The sequence below is a fragment of the Lactuca sativa genome, chromosome 2 (assembly GCF_002870075.4).
Source record: "Lactuca sativa cultivar Salinas chromosome 2, Lsat_Salinas_v11, whole genome shotgun sequence".
Classification (NCBI taxonomy): domain Eukaryota; kingdom Viridiplantae; phylum Streptophyta; class Magnoliopsida; order Asterales; family Asteraceae; genus Lactuca; species Lactuca sativa.
This window is the reverse complement of record NC_056624.2, coordinates 92,360,854-92,376,349: the sequence shown is the minus strand read 5'-3', so window position 1 is coordinate 92,376,349 and position 15,496 is coordinate 92,360,854. Positions and strand designations below refer to the sequence as shown.

Sequence of the window (15,496 nt, the reverse complement as noted above, 5' to 3'; positions counted from 1 at the left end):
GGTGGAGGACGTCATGTACAGTATCATCACAATTGCATAATAGTAAAAACAAGAAACATACAACCATTTCATTTACATAGTGAATTTAATTACAAGTGTGTTCTGTAAAGTTTCAATAGACACCAAAAGTATAACAAAAATAAGAGATGGATCTTGTATGCTCCATCTTCTCCAAAATGCTACACCTGTACCTGTTTATCTTTGACCTGAGGATACAAGTTATTTTGAAAACGAGCATCAGCATAAAGCTGGTGAGTTCATAAGAATTTAGTGCGGTTAATGTATAAAATGTATTAGAACATATAGTGTGAAAAGTTGCAATGTACACTTATAATAAGTAGAAAACTCTAGAAAATCCTATATTTTTCAGAAAATATATCGTAAGTGAAAAACTCTAGGTTGCATGTAAGTTTTATCATTGAGAACTGTTTGTTGTAAAAGTGCGGTACTAAATCTCCAGTATGTAGTGTAGATAAAAGAAAAGTTATGCCTGCTGACAGTGACAGTGGTGCGAACTTCCATTAGTAATAGAAACTTATTTACTTCGGGATATTAACTGAGACTTTAGTCTTAGTATTTTAGTGTGGATATAGTGTATTCCTTGTATGTGACCTATAGTGCGAGTAATAGAGGATCCCATGACCTTCCCGGTCATACACAGTGTAGTGAGGTCGTGCCATCCCTAGGCCTGCTCGGCTCGGACTGAAGTTAACAGTCGGGATCTAATAATGTCTGCCCCGTATAGATCTATACATGTAGCATCGCCTTCCTTCTGGAAAGCTCTGGTCATAGTGTGTAGCGCGTAGATTATCTTGTAGAGAGTTAGTGTGTTATGTTCCGGATTAGTGCTTTCTCTTGTAATATAGTGTAGTAGTCTTTTATGTAGTTCATAGTGTGTTCTCTTATTCGTATATCGTTTTGTAATAGTATGAATTATAGTATGTATAGTAGTAGCGGTAAAAAGTAGTAGTGACCTTAACTATACCTATTATAGTTAACTTAGTGTATATGGTTCTTGGCAATTAAGTAATATAGGCATCGAATGAGATGAAAATGCTCATATCTAACACCAATATACATGATATATAACTAAGAAATCAACGACAGTCGGGCGGATAACAAATACCCTAAGCCCACATCAAACAAGAACAGGAAATAAGGCGAGCTATCGGTCCCAAGTCCTTCAAGTCTTACTTATATAAATATATTAGTGTAGATACATTTTATAAGAAAAGTAATTTAATAAAAATCTTGACCGAAGAAAGCATTTAGAAAATAGTTTATTTTTCCAAAGTAGTTTTGAAAGCGTAAAGTTCTTTTAATAAACATAGTGATAAATCACATGTGATTTGAACTACGAATAGTAATCACATGTGATTGGTTTTCATAAAAATGTATATTTGACTTGTAACCTCCCCCTAAAACATATGAAAACATTTGAAAGGTTCATTAAGGGGTATGAACTCACCGTTTACTGTAGGGTTCAAGTTTGCAATTCGTATAGCTGCTGAGTGTCAACGGAGGTTTTGAACACAAGCAGCCCCTATTAATCATACCGTGACACATATATAAGTTAGTGCTAAAGTGTTTTCATGACTAAACATTAGGGGAAATCCTTCCTAAGGGCATGGAATCACTAAGACTAAGTGTCCCATGTTCTATACCCAATGATCTATGCAAGTTTAAGGCCAAATATGAGTATTAGGGTGTGTATATGGCCATAAAAGTGAGTGTGCGGCTGGGGTATGTGACCAGACTTGTGAGTGAGGCTGCACACTAGAGTGTGCGGCCGTACAGGGTGAGTGTGCGGCCGTACACTCCTTGTTCGTTTCCCATGTGTCGATTTTTGTGGCCTTACTCTCACTTTGGAGGGTATTATGTGTGTGTGCGGCCACCTGATGAAGGTGTGCGGCCGCACTCCTTCATAGGATGAAGAACATGAAGAACATTATGAGTTTGAGGCTTGGATTCAAGTGTTTCACCTCTATGACAAGTAAAATGATGGTGTTCTTCACGTTTTGGGAGTATTCTAGGTGTTCTTGGGTGGTTTTCTAGAGAGAGAAAGTATAGAGTGAGAAAGGATGCAGCCAAAAGTGAATGGAAGGGGGGGTCCTCTACTTTATATAGGGTTGAGTGTGAGGCTGGAGGGGTTTGCTGCTGGGTGTGCGGCTGGCTTGGCCGCACACACTAGTGTGCGGCCGCACACACCTCTCTTGATGTGTTTGGCTGGATTTTGTGATGCAACACCCTTCCTAATCTTTCCTAAGTTCCATATTGATATGATTCATCTAATAACATTGTGAAAATGGACCACTTGCAAAGGCACGAGCTATAAAGCATTCAATAAGGCTTTAAACGGGCTGATTAGAGAAGTTTGTACTCAAGAAAGTGCATGAAGACCCATTTGACCCGATTAAGGTTGGATTACCATAATTCAAGTCCAAGAAAGATTTACAAGACCCAATAAGAGCCATTAACAAGCCCATTTCAAATTTTTATAATTTAATTATGTAATTTTCGTTTTTATTCTCCTAAATAAGTGAGTAGGAGTTGTAAGAGTCATATGTTACTTGAACCCTGCTCATAAGTATGTCTAGATTCATAGTTTTAAGTCATGTAATTTAATGCCTTAAAGTTGATTGAATTAAAGTTGCATCTTTAATTCATGACTTTTGAGGTGTCTCCAAATCGCATATAAATAGGTTGCTTATGTTCTCATTTTGATCAATCAAGTTTAGAATAAAAACAATGTGAGTTTTATACTCTTTGTCGTTCTTTTTGGAACTTTAGGAACTTATCAAGTTATGTAACTTGTGGCGTTCAAAACTTATCAATCAACTTGGTGGGTTGGTTGTGGCGTTTCTATACCAAGGTTCTTGTCTCTTTATAGGCAATGGGTCGCGGTTTCCACCATCACATTACAACAACCAATAGAACGATTGGGCAAAGTGTGTTCAAACCTAGTTTTCGGGTGAGATCACATCATTTGGTATCAGAGCCAGTTCTTTGTGTTGCATATCTATTTTGTTTTCTTCCTTGATTACTTGAGTTCTAAGACGCATATTGGTAGCGGGTCTTGTCACAAGTTGTCAAGGTTCTTACTAGCGACTTTTGAATTTCTAAGTTGTCAAACTTCTATATTCTACATTTCTTTTGTTTCCTTTATGTTTTCATTTGGCTATTAGTTTCCTCAAAAAAAAAATCAAAGGTAAAAAAAAAAACGAAAAGAAGCAAAAAAAAAAAAGAAAGAAAGAAAAAAAAAGCAATAAAAAAATATTTACAAAAAAAAAGATTTACAAAAAAAAAAAACAAAAAACAAAAAAAAGGAAAAAAAAGAAAGAAAGAAGAGGAGGAACAAGTAAAGCCTTTTTTTTTTTCTATAAAGTCAATTTGAATTGCAAGTGTAGTCTTTTTTTTTCAAAAAAAAAAAAATAACCCATTGTTTGCTTCATCATTAGCAAAGCCAAGTTTGTTTGGCTTTCTTTTCGTGTATTGAGGTTACTTTAATTTGGATACAATTTCTTTTGATTTGTTTGGTAAGTTTGAATTCCTCAAGGCCACAAGTTCAAATTTGATAATTGCTTCTTTAGTTTGTTTAGAACTTTAAGAGTTAAAAGGGAGTGGTAAAAGGCTGTGTGGTGAGACTAAAAGAGGGTAAAAGCCATTCGAGGGATACACGAGGGTTGAGTGAACTATTTTTGAGAGAAACACGTGAGTGAGTGTTGGGAGGAAGTAAATTATTATTATTATTATTTATTTTTTTTTGGCAGAAATATAAGATGGGTGATCAAAACCCCCCACCAAACCTTCAAGTTCAAGCTATGATGGATGAGATGCGACGTTTGATGACAAATGAATTTAACCAAGTACATGAAAGAATGGACCGAATGGAGGCACAAGTACAAAGAACTCGATCTCGAGCATCATCACAGGTTTCTAACGGGGAAGAGGAGGATGATGGTTGGGAACCTGAAAGGCGACCAAATAGAAGGAGGTCACGAAGAAATGACAATTTAAGTTCTATTAAAATGAAAGTTCCTTCTTTCAAAGGCAAATCAGACCCGGACGCGTACATTGAATGGGAGACAAAAATGGAGTTCATATTTGATTGTCATGAATATTCCAACCGTAAGAAGGTAAAACTAGCCGTAGTTGAGTTTTCTGATTATGCACTAACATGGTGGGATCAACTTCTAATCACTAGACGGAGAAATGGAGAAAGGCCTATTGAGACATGGGATGAAATGAAGAGTGTCATGCGAAGACGGTTTGTGCCAAGTCATTACTTTCGTGATCTCCACAATAAACTTCAAAGCTTAAAACAAGGCAGCAAGTGTGTTGATGATTACTTCAAAGAAATGGAGGTTATGATGGTTCGTGCCAATATTGAGGAGGATCCTGAGGCAACCATGGCCAGATTCTTAAATGGCTTAAATCTTGAAATTCGTGATCGCGTTGAGATGCAACATTATGTTGAAATTGAAGACATGGTCCATATGGCTGTTAAAATTGAAAAACAATTAAAAAGAGGTGGCGGTTCTCGAAATAACACTTGGAAGGCTAGTACTTCAAAAAAAATCAGAAAATACACCTACTTCTTCTTCTAATTCCAAATCTGATCCTAAAACAACAAACTCTTCAAAAGGAAAAACTGATTCTTCTACTTTTAGGAATCGTGACATAAAGTGTTTCAAGTGTCAAGGAAGGGGTCATATTGCAAGTCAATGTCCAAATAAGCTTACCATGGTGGTTAGAGAAAATGGCGAGATCGAAACGGATGAATCGGATTCTATAGTTTCACCGGAAGATTGTAGTGATGATGAAGAGGTGGCTGTTCAAGGTGATTTGTTGGTTGCAAGACGAGCTCTAAACATTCAATCCAAGGAGGGAGACGATGCCCAAAGGGAGAATATATTTCATACTCGTTGCTATGTTCAAGGCAAGGTATGTAGTGTTATAATTGATGGTGGGAGTTGTACTAACGTTGCAAGTACTTCCATGGTTGAAAAGTTAGGTATACCCACGATGAAGCATCAAAAACCATACAAACTTCAATGGCTCAATGATAGTGGTGAGGTGCGAGTTACAAAACAGGTGATGGTTTCATTTCGGATTGGAAGATATGAAGACGAGGTGTTGTGTGATGTTGTTCCTATGCAAGCCACTCACTTGCTGCTAGGTAGACCATGGCAATATGATAGACACGTAAGTCACGACGGTTTCACTAACAAATACACTTTTGTTTACAAAACAAAACCGGTAACTCTTGTACCAATGTCACCAATTCAAGTTTACCAAGATCAAGTAAAACTTCAACAAGATGCGAAAAAAGAGAGCGAAGGAAAAAAAGAGAGTGAGAAAAAAAAAAGATGATGAACAAAAAAAATGAGTGAGAAAACAGAAGAAAATGAACAAAAAAAGAAAGTGAACATAAAAAAGAGAGTGAAAAAAACAAAGAAAACATGAAAAAAAGAGGGAAAGAAAAAAAGGAAAATAAATATATTGCACTGGCAAAAAAAAGTGAGATAAAAGAAGCTTTTAAATCAGAAATGCATTTTGTGCTTCTTTTGTTCAAAGAAGCTCCAATAGACACTAACATTTCGGTCGGAACTCTTCCGAGCGATGTTACCTCTCTCTTGCAGGAATTTGGAGACTTGTTTGTTGAAGATGTTCTAAATGGATTGCCACCAATTCGTGGGATTGAACACCAAATTGACTTTATGCCTGGGGCGTCTATTCCCAACAAACCAGCCTATAGAACAAGCCCTGAAGAAACCAAGGAGCTACAAAGGCAAGTTGAAGTGTAATGATATGATTCATCTAATAACATTGTGAAAATGGACCACTTGCAAAGGCACGAGCTATAAAGCATTCAATAAGGCTTTAAACGGGCTGATTAGAGAAGTTTGTACTCAAGAAAGTGCATGAAGACCCATTTGACCCGATTAAGGTTGGATTACCATAATTCAAGTCCAAGAAAGATTTACAAGACCCAATAAGAGCCATTAACAAGCCCATTTCAAATTTTTATAATTTAATTATGTAATTTTCGTTTTTATTCCCCTAAATAAGTGAGTAGGAGTTGTAAGAGTCATATGTTACTTGAACCCTGCTCATAAGTATGTCTAGATTCATAGTTTTAAGTCATGTAATTTAATGCCTTAAAGTTGATTGAATTAAAGTTGCATCTTTAATTCATGACTTTTGAGGTGTCTCCAAATCGCATATAAATAGGTTGCTTATGTTCTCATTTTGATCAATCAAGTTTAGAATAAAAACAATGTGAGTTTTATACTCTTTGTCGTTCTTTTTGGAACTTTAGGAACTTATCAAATTATGTAACTTGTGGCGTTCAAAACTTATCAATCAACTTGGTGGGTTGGTTGTGGCGTTTCTATACCAAGGTTCTTGTCTCTTTATAGGCAATGGGTCGCGGTTTCCACCATCACATTACAACAACCAATAGAACGATCGGGCAAAGTGTGTTCAAACCTAGTTTTCGGGTGAGATCACATCATTTGGTATCAGAGCCAGATCTATTGGTTTGCATATCCCTTTTTTTTTGTTTTTTTATCTTTCTTATTCTCGATTACATGGAATTCAAGATACACGTATTGGTAATGGGTCTTGTCACAGGTTGGCATGGTTCTTACTAGTGTTTATTGAATATCTAAGTTTTCATCTCCTCATCTATATTTCTTTTTATTGAATCAAGGTTCAAGTATTAATAGTGGGTCATATCACAAGTTGGTGTGGTTCCTATTATTGGGTTTTGGTTCAAGTTTTCTTATTTTTTTTCTTGTATTTGTTGAAAAGAAAAAAAAATCGATGAAAAAGAATGTTCGGAAAAAAAAATAGAATAAAAAAAGAAAAGAAAAAAAATGTGAAGAAAGAAGATGAAGAGAAAAGAAAAAAAAGAAAGAAAGGGAAAATGAAAAAAAAAAAAAAAGAGAGAGAGAAAGAATAAAATTCCAAGTACAACTTTTTTTTTTTGCATGATGAACCATCTTGAGAAAAAGGAGAATGATATGAGATGATTCGAGTACAAACAAAATGCTCAACATTATTTAGATTCGAGGTCGAATCATCTTCAAGAAAAGGGGAATGATATGATTCATCTAATAACATTGTGAAAATGGACCACTTGCAAAGGCACGACCCATAAAGCATTCAATAAGGCTTTAAATGGGCTGATTAGAGAAGTTTGTACTCAAGAAAGTGCATGAAGACCCATTTGACCCGATTAAGGTTGGATTACCATAATTCAAGTCCAAGAAAGATTTACAAGACCCAATAAGAGCCATTAACAAGCCCATTTCAAATTTTTATAATTTAATTATGTAATTTTCGTTTTTATTCTCCTAAATAAGTGAGTAGGAGTTGTAAGAGTCATATGTTACTTGAACCCTGCTCATAAGTATGTCTAGATTCATAGTTTTAAGTCATGTAATTTAATGCCTTAAAGTTGATTGAATTAAAGTTGCATCTTTAATTCATGACTTTTGAGGTGTCTCCAAATCGCATATAAATAGGTTGCTTATGTTCTCATTTTGATCAATCAAGTTTAGAATAAAAACAATGTGAGTTTTATACTCTTTGTCGTTCTTTTTGGAACTTTAGGAACTTATCAAGTTATGTAACTTGTGGCGTTCAAAACTTATCAATCAACTTGGTGGGTTGGTTGTGGCGTTTCTATACCAAGGTTCTTGTCTCTTTATAGGCAATGGGTCGCGGTTTCCACCATCACATTACAACAACCAATAGAACGATCGGGCAAAGTGTGTTCAAACCTAGTTTTCGGGTGAGATCACATCACATATCTATGATATATTAAGCCTAAAACACTAGCACAGACTCAATATACTATTACAAGAGGCTAAATTCAAGTGAATTATAGATATATGGATCGATTGCTTAGTGTAAAATTATCAGGTTTCCACAGCACCCGATTAAGTTGTCGTAACCCGATATGGTCGAAACTAAAAATTTTTTAACTAATAACTTGGAATGTTTTTATTGGGTTTCTAACGTGTTTGGATATCAATTAAGTCATAACGGAAGTCTCAGAATTAATGACTTAATTTAATAACGTAAACGGAAACGAATTTGAATATGACAAATTTATTAATGGAAAGGGTTACAATTGATGGAACGAACTTCGGGTTGTCACATTATCCCCCCGTTAGAGGGAATTTCGTCCCGAAATTCATAATTAAGATACAGATCACGGATTCTAAAAGAGATGCAGATACTTCTGTTTCATCGATTCTTCACGCTCCCAAGTGAATTCCGGTCCCCGCTTGGCATTCCAGCGAACCTTCACTATCGGGATGCGGCTTTGCTTCGTACGTTTGATTTCTCGATCCATGATTTCTACTGGTTCCTCCACAAAGTTTAGGTTTTCGTTGATCTCGATCTCGTCCAAAGGGATCACGAGGGTTTCATCGGATAAACACTTTTTAAGGTTCGAGACGTTAAAGACGGGGTGGATGTTACTAAGCTTTTGAGGTAATTGGAGTTTATAGGCTACAGGAGCGATCCTGGCGAGGATCTCGAAAGGTCTAATGTACCTCGGGTTAAGTTTCCCACGCTTTCCGAAGCGTACCATGTCTTTCCAAGGCGAGACCTTCAACAAAACACGGTCTCCAACTTGGAACTCCAGAGGTTTCCGTCGTACATTGGCATAACTCTTCTGTCGATCTCGTGAGGCTTTCAGTCGTTCTCAAATCTGAATGATTTTCTCTGTGGTTTCACGAATGATTTCAGGACCAGTGAGAGCACTGTCGGGGAATCGACTCTTGGCTAGCTGCATGTCCCCTACCTCGGCCCAGCACAGAGGGGATCTGCACTTGTGACCGTAGAGGGCCTCGAATGGGGCAGCCTTGATACTGGTGTGGTAACTGTTGTTATACGAGAACTCGATCAAAGGAAAATGTGTATCCCACGACTTTCCGAAATCAATGACGCATGCTCTAAGCATGTCTTCCAGGGTTTGGATAGTTCTCTCACTCTGTCCATCTGTCTGAGGGTGATAAGCCGTGCTCATGTCTATCCTAGTTCCAAGAGCTTTCTGAAGGGACTCCCAAAACCTTGAGGTAAACCTGCTATCTCGGTCGGAGATAATGGACGCAAGCACACCATGCAGTTGGACTACCTCCTGGATGTAGATCCGCGCGAGTCTTTCCATCTTGAATGATTCTTTGATTAGAATGAAGTGGGCATATTTTGTCAAACGATCAACAATTACCCAAATGGTATCGTACCCACTCGGAGTTTTGGGTAACTTGGTGATGAAATCCATGGAAATCATCTCCTATTTCCATTTAGGTATTTCGGGCTGTTGGAGCAGACCCGAGGGCTTCTGATACTCAACTTTTACCTTGGCGCAAGTCAGACACTTTCCCACAAAAGTAGCGATCTCGGCTTTCATGTTTGGCCACCAATATTGCCTCTTGAGATCTAGGTACATCTTATTCGAACCCGGGTGAACAGAGTATCTAGTCTTGTGTGCTTCCTCCATGACAACTTCCCTGAATCATCCAAACTTTGGAGTCCAAATTCAGTCCATGAAACAGTAGACTCCATCACCTCTGATCTCAAGTTTCTTATCCATTCCCCTCAAGGCTTCACTTGATACATTCTCTGGTTTGAGGGCTTCCAATTGGGCTTCCCGGATTTGCATGGATAAGTAAGAATGGATAATCATTGTCAGCGTCTTCACTTTATGGCTCGAACTTTCCTTTCGGCTAAGGGCATCTGCCACCACATTAGCCTTGCCAGGATGGTAACGGATTTCACACTCATAATCATTGAGCAGCTCTACTCATAGCCGTTGCCTCATGTTTAAGTCCTTTTGATTGAAGATGTGCTGCAAGCTCTTATGGTCAGTGAAGATCGTACACTTGGTTTTGTAGAGATAATGTCTCCAGATCTTCAGTGCAAAGACTACGACTCCCAGTTCGAAGTCATGAGTGGTAAAGTTGACCTCGTGTGCCTTCAGCTGTCTCGAGGCATATGCAATTACTTTTCCCCTTTGCATAAGCACACAGCCTAAGCCCTGGTTAGACGCGTCACAATAAACAACGAAGTCCTCCGTTCCTTCGGGCAAGGACAGGACCGACACGCTGCACAAGGCTCGCTTTAATGTTTGGAACGCGGTTTCTTGCTTTTCACTCCAACAAAAGGGTACACCTTTCTGTGTTAGAGTGGTTAGAGGTTTGGCGATTCTGGAAAAATTCTGGATGAATCTCCGATAATAGCCGGCGAGACCCAAGAATTGACGAATTTCTGTTGGTGTCTTCGGTGCAGACCAATTCTCTATCGCTTTGATCTTGGATGGATCCATGTGAATACCCTCTTCGCTTATCACGTGACCGAGGAAAGTTACCTTCCGAATCCAGAATTCACACTTGGAAAATTTCGCGTACAGCTTTTCGGATCTAAGGGTTTCCAACACTAACCTCAAGTGTTGCTTGTGATCTTCTTCACTTCTAGAGTAGACAAGTATGTCGTCAATGAACATGATGACGAAGTTGTCTAAGAAGGGACGACACACCCGGTTCATCAGGTCCATGAACACAGCCGGTACATTGGTTAGACCGAAGGGCATCACTACGAACTGGTAGTGTCCATACCGAGTCCTGAAAGCTGTTTTGGAAACAACACTTTCATGAACTCGTAGCTGATGGTATCCTGACCTAAGGTCTATCTTTGAGAAGTAGCTAGCTCCCTGAAGTTGGTCGAAGAGGTCATCGATTCGAGGAAGAGGATATCAGTTCTTGACGGTCAACTTATTCAATTCACGGTAGTCGATACACATCCGGAAGGATCCATCTTTCTTCTTCACAAACAAAACCGGAGCTCCCCAGGGTGAGGAACTCAGTCTGATGAACCTTTTGCTGAGTAGCTCGTTGAGTTGGCTAGATAACTCCTGCATTTCCGCTGGAGCTAAGCGATATGGAGACTTGGCTACGGGGGTAGCTCCAGGAATTAGGTCGATGTGAAACTCAACTTGACGTTCAAGAGGAATTGCCAAGAGCTCTTCGGGAAAAACGTCAGGAAAATTGCATACTTCAGGGATGCTCGCAAGGTCTTTAACGTCCTGTTTCTCGTTAATGACATTGGCTAGGAATGCTTGGCACTCCTTCCGCAGAAGCTTTTGAGTTTTGATGCAGGAAATGATACGAAGATTAGAGCTAAGCTTATCGCCATAGATCATGAGAGTCTGACCAGAGGGAAGGTTGAGACGGATGGCTTTTTCATAACAAATGATATTAGCATGATTGGGACTCAACCAATCCATGCCGATGATAACATCAAAGCTCTTTATGGAGACTGGCATAAGATCAATGGGAAAAGAATGGTCGTTCAGGGTAAGGGTACAGCCTATGAAGACATCGCTAGCGTTTTCTTTCTCACCGTTAGCCATCTGGATGGTAAACGTTTCGGTTAATGGTTGGGGATTATGTTTAAGAAGGCGTTTGAATGAATGGCTAACAAAACTACGTTCAACACCAGAATCGAAAAGGATACTAGCATAAGAGTTGTCGAGAAGGAATGTACCTGAGACAAATGTGGGGTCGACGACAGCCTCCTCTCGTCCCATAGCTACGACTCTCCCCGTATTGCCGGTTGATGCTGCCTTGGGGCAATTTCTCTTGAAATGCCCAAATTCACCACAATTATAGCAGGCCTGACCGACACCCGCTCCGGAAGATTGGTTGGTTGATTGTGCTGGTTTTCTGCAGTTTCGAGCAAGGTGGCCCTTCTTGCCATAGTTGTTGCAGAGACATTCGCGACATGGACCGGGAGTACGATGATGGTAGCTACACTTGCTGCACCAAGGAAGAGTATCGGTGTATCCACTGGTAGGAGTCTGAGCTGTGGATCCGATAGTAGAAACAGCAGCAGGGGCAGTAGCAGTGTGAACTGCTACCGTTTGCTGTTTCTTAGAGGATCCTTGTGCACTTTGGGCCTTCCACTTGTTCCAGAACTTCTTTTTACTTCCACCACTACTCTTAACCGGCTCAGGAGTGGTGGTTTCCTCATCAGGGTTGTCTGCGTGATCAATCAGGGTTTGCGCCAGACATTTAGCGCTGTCGAATGTGTCTAGCTTTGCGGCCAACACATTCCCTTTTGTTGGCTGGGTTAGCCCCCAAATAAATCTTTCAATCTTCTTACTCTCCGGGGTAACCATTCCCGGACAGAGCAGCGCTAAGTCTTCGAATCTAGAGGTATAGGCGACGATATCGGAACCCTTCATCTTTAGATTCCATAGTTCATGTTCAAATTTCTGCATCTCACCCTGCGGGCAGTACTCAGCAAGTAAAAGATCCTTCATGGCCTCCCAACCCATAGCATTAGCTACAGGTAGAGTTAAGGATTTGACTCGGCTGTTCCACCAAGTCAAGGCTTTATCGGTGAAGGTACAAGTGGCGAACTTCACCTTAGCAAACTCCGAACAAGCACAGATTTCAAAGATAGATTCGATTTTATCGAACCATCGGGTGAGGGAAATGACACCTCCAGTGCCATCGAAGGACGTGAGTTTTGCGTTCATGAAATCTTTATAGGAACACTCCTTTCGGTGTCCCTGGCCACGTCCTGGTTTTGAGGTTGGGGACCACCTTCTAAACCACCGGGGTTCATTTGCGACATGGCGGCTACTACTGCGGCAGTAACAGCTGCCTGGAACATCACAAGATCAAATTGAGGAGGAGGTGGTGGCGGAGGAGGATTGTTGTTCTTTGAGTTGGGTCTCTTTCTTGGAGGCATCTTGATCTATAAAGATCAGGAATGAGAGGATGGTAAGTCCTCTGATTTGAATCAAGAGATATGACAGATATGAAAATCTATTAAGCGATAAAGCAGGAATGAGTTATCAAAGCAGATAAATTATCGCTAAAAGAATGATCGAGGAGCAACGCTTGAATGAGAATTCTCTATAACTAAGCTGACTCTAGAAATACTCTCATAGTATTTGGTGATTCGCTGCGACGACGGCTCATTGTTTGGGTATTGGGTAAGTTTTACGCATGCTGAACAGTAGAGTCACTCCCAAGCACATGATGGTCGTGTCTCGAATGAATATAGTTGGCCAAGCTATATTGATCCTAGACACGACTACATAACTGCCCAAGTTTAACTGCAGCGTACAACACCCATTTTCTTATGTTTTGTTCTACTTGTAGTTACGGATTTCGACGGTTAGGTATACTTGTATACTTTTGAAAATACTTATATTTTAAGGTATACTTTTAGTTCAGAGCACTTAGGCCCCCTTAGTGTTTATAGTCTTATACCATGTAATGTTTGGTATACTTGGTTCACTATAAACAAGGGCTCTGATACCAATCTATCACACCCCGAAACCCAGGGCGGAAACGTTCCGGGGCAGAAGTGACTTCATGTTAAGTATCACAACCAATGTACATAGTAAGCGAAGTAAACAAACATTACATTACATATTAAAATTTACATTTGTTTGAAAGTAAAATGTTACAAGTGTTATACATATGTATATATGATCAAAAGTAAAGACGTGTCTTCTACGAACTCCATCTTCGCCAAAAGGATTGCTGAGGTACCTGTCTAATGCGAACCTGAGAATACAAGCAGTTTGAAAATCAGCATAAAGCTGGTGAGTTCATAAGTGTTTTGTTTTCGGAAAATGAACATGTTTCCTTTAGTTTTCTGAAAAAGTTGTTATCCAAGAAAATCCCATATTTTCTTATTAAGACAGTTTAATACGTATAACTCTAGATTGAAAACCATGGGAATATCGTCCCGTATCACAGTATGTAGTTTTAATACAAGAAACTATAGATTTAAAACCATGGGAATACCATCCCGTATCACAGTAGGTAGTTTTAATACATAAAACTATAGATTGAAAACCATGGGATTACTATCCCGCACTAGATATAAAATCTATAGATTAAAAACCATGGGAATAACATTCCGTACTAGATATAAATTCTATAGATTAAAAACCATGGGAATACCATCCCGTAATAGATCAAAGATAGATATAAAATCCGTGAATAAACTTATGTTAATATGTATTGTGAGTCGAGTAACCATGCTGATATGACAACGAGACCTCCTTGACGTTCGTCAGACGTCGGATGATATCCATAATTTGTCACCCCAGGCGTGCCCGCCTAACTGTAGCTAGCAGTTAAGGTGTGAGATTGTCAGCCCCGAATAGATATATTCACAAATTCCACGCTCTCCCTCCAGGACACTCTGGTTACACTTCCGGGGAGGATTTACTGATAACCCAAAGGATTTAATGAAGACGAATCTCACAAGCTAGTATTAAATTATTCACGGCGTACTCTGTGGCTATCGAATATCATAATCGTTTTGGAACATAATAAAGTATAACGATTTAATACAAAGAAACTATCTGGCATAATACTTTACAATAAACAAAGATAAACTGAATCAGACATACTTTATCTATTAACATTGCATGAAATCCGAATTCATAAAAAGAGAACTGAAGATCCTAAATTATTCCCATAATAATTTGATTAGTTTGATTGTTTCCTTTACTGAAATCCATGTAGTTATAATCGATAAAACATCCCTTATGTTCCGCATAATACATAAGGGGTACAGATATCTAAAAGTTTGCCAGATATTTATAGAATTACATCAGTTTAAGTTTCGAAAACATTTATAGTTTGCCTGTATTCCTCCCCCCACCCACACACACACACTGAAAACATTGAAAAACACTGAAAAAGGTATATGGGTATGAACTCACTAGTCGAGAAACGAGTCGATTTGGATGCTAGACGTCGGTTCGGGGCTTGATAACGTGCGAGGTTCCTATGTAATATGGAATGATATACAAATGTATCTAATTAGACTTTAATTCACTAATTAGATATGATTTTACACTCCAAGATGCGAAAACACTTCAAATCAAGTGTTTGGAGTGACCCAGGTGACATGTACGGACGTATAGGGCTTAGATAACGTGTTTGCTCTTCAAGAGTAAACTCCTTAGGGAGTTTACGGCCCTAAGACCATGTCCACATGAGTTCACGGTCGTGAACTCATGGATGATGGGTTTTAAGGTGTTCAAGGGTCAAATATCACATGGGAAATGTTGTTAGGATTTAATCTAAGGCATTGGAATGGATTTAACCACCAAAGAGACTACCAAATGGAGTTTACCGCCATGAACTAGGAGTTTACGGCCGTAAGCTCCTATATACTCTTTCCTTTCATGTTTTGATGGCCCCAGATTAATCATATTTGATTCAAACTAATTTTACAAGTCATAGGGTGAATTTAGGGCATCATTTGACCAAGTTTTAGGAGTTTACAGCCCAGGAACCCATTCCTGGGGGGTTTACAGCCGTAAGCTCCTTATGGAGTGGTTTTAATCAAGTTTAAGGCCCTTAACTCCATTGTGGTTGCTTCTAGACTTTATTCCAAGGCTTATGAGGTGTTTTAGGGGCATCTTAACACCCTAGAATGA

General features: G+C 39.1%; 1 protein-coding gene across 1 annotated transcript; it reads left to right on the top strand.

Annotated features, from left to right (window-relative positions):
- Positions 1-3,536: 3,536 nt before the first annotated feature.
- On the top strand, positions 3,537-4,607 carry LOC128132350 (uncharacterized). The gene has a single exon (XM_052768872.1). The coding sequence runs from the start codon at positions 3,780-3,782 to the stop codon at positions 4,605-4,607; it is 828 nt and encodes a 275-aa protein (XP_052624832.1). The 5' UTR covers positions 3,537-3,779.
- The last annotated feature ends 10,889 nt before the right edge of the window (positions 4,608-15,496 follow it).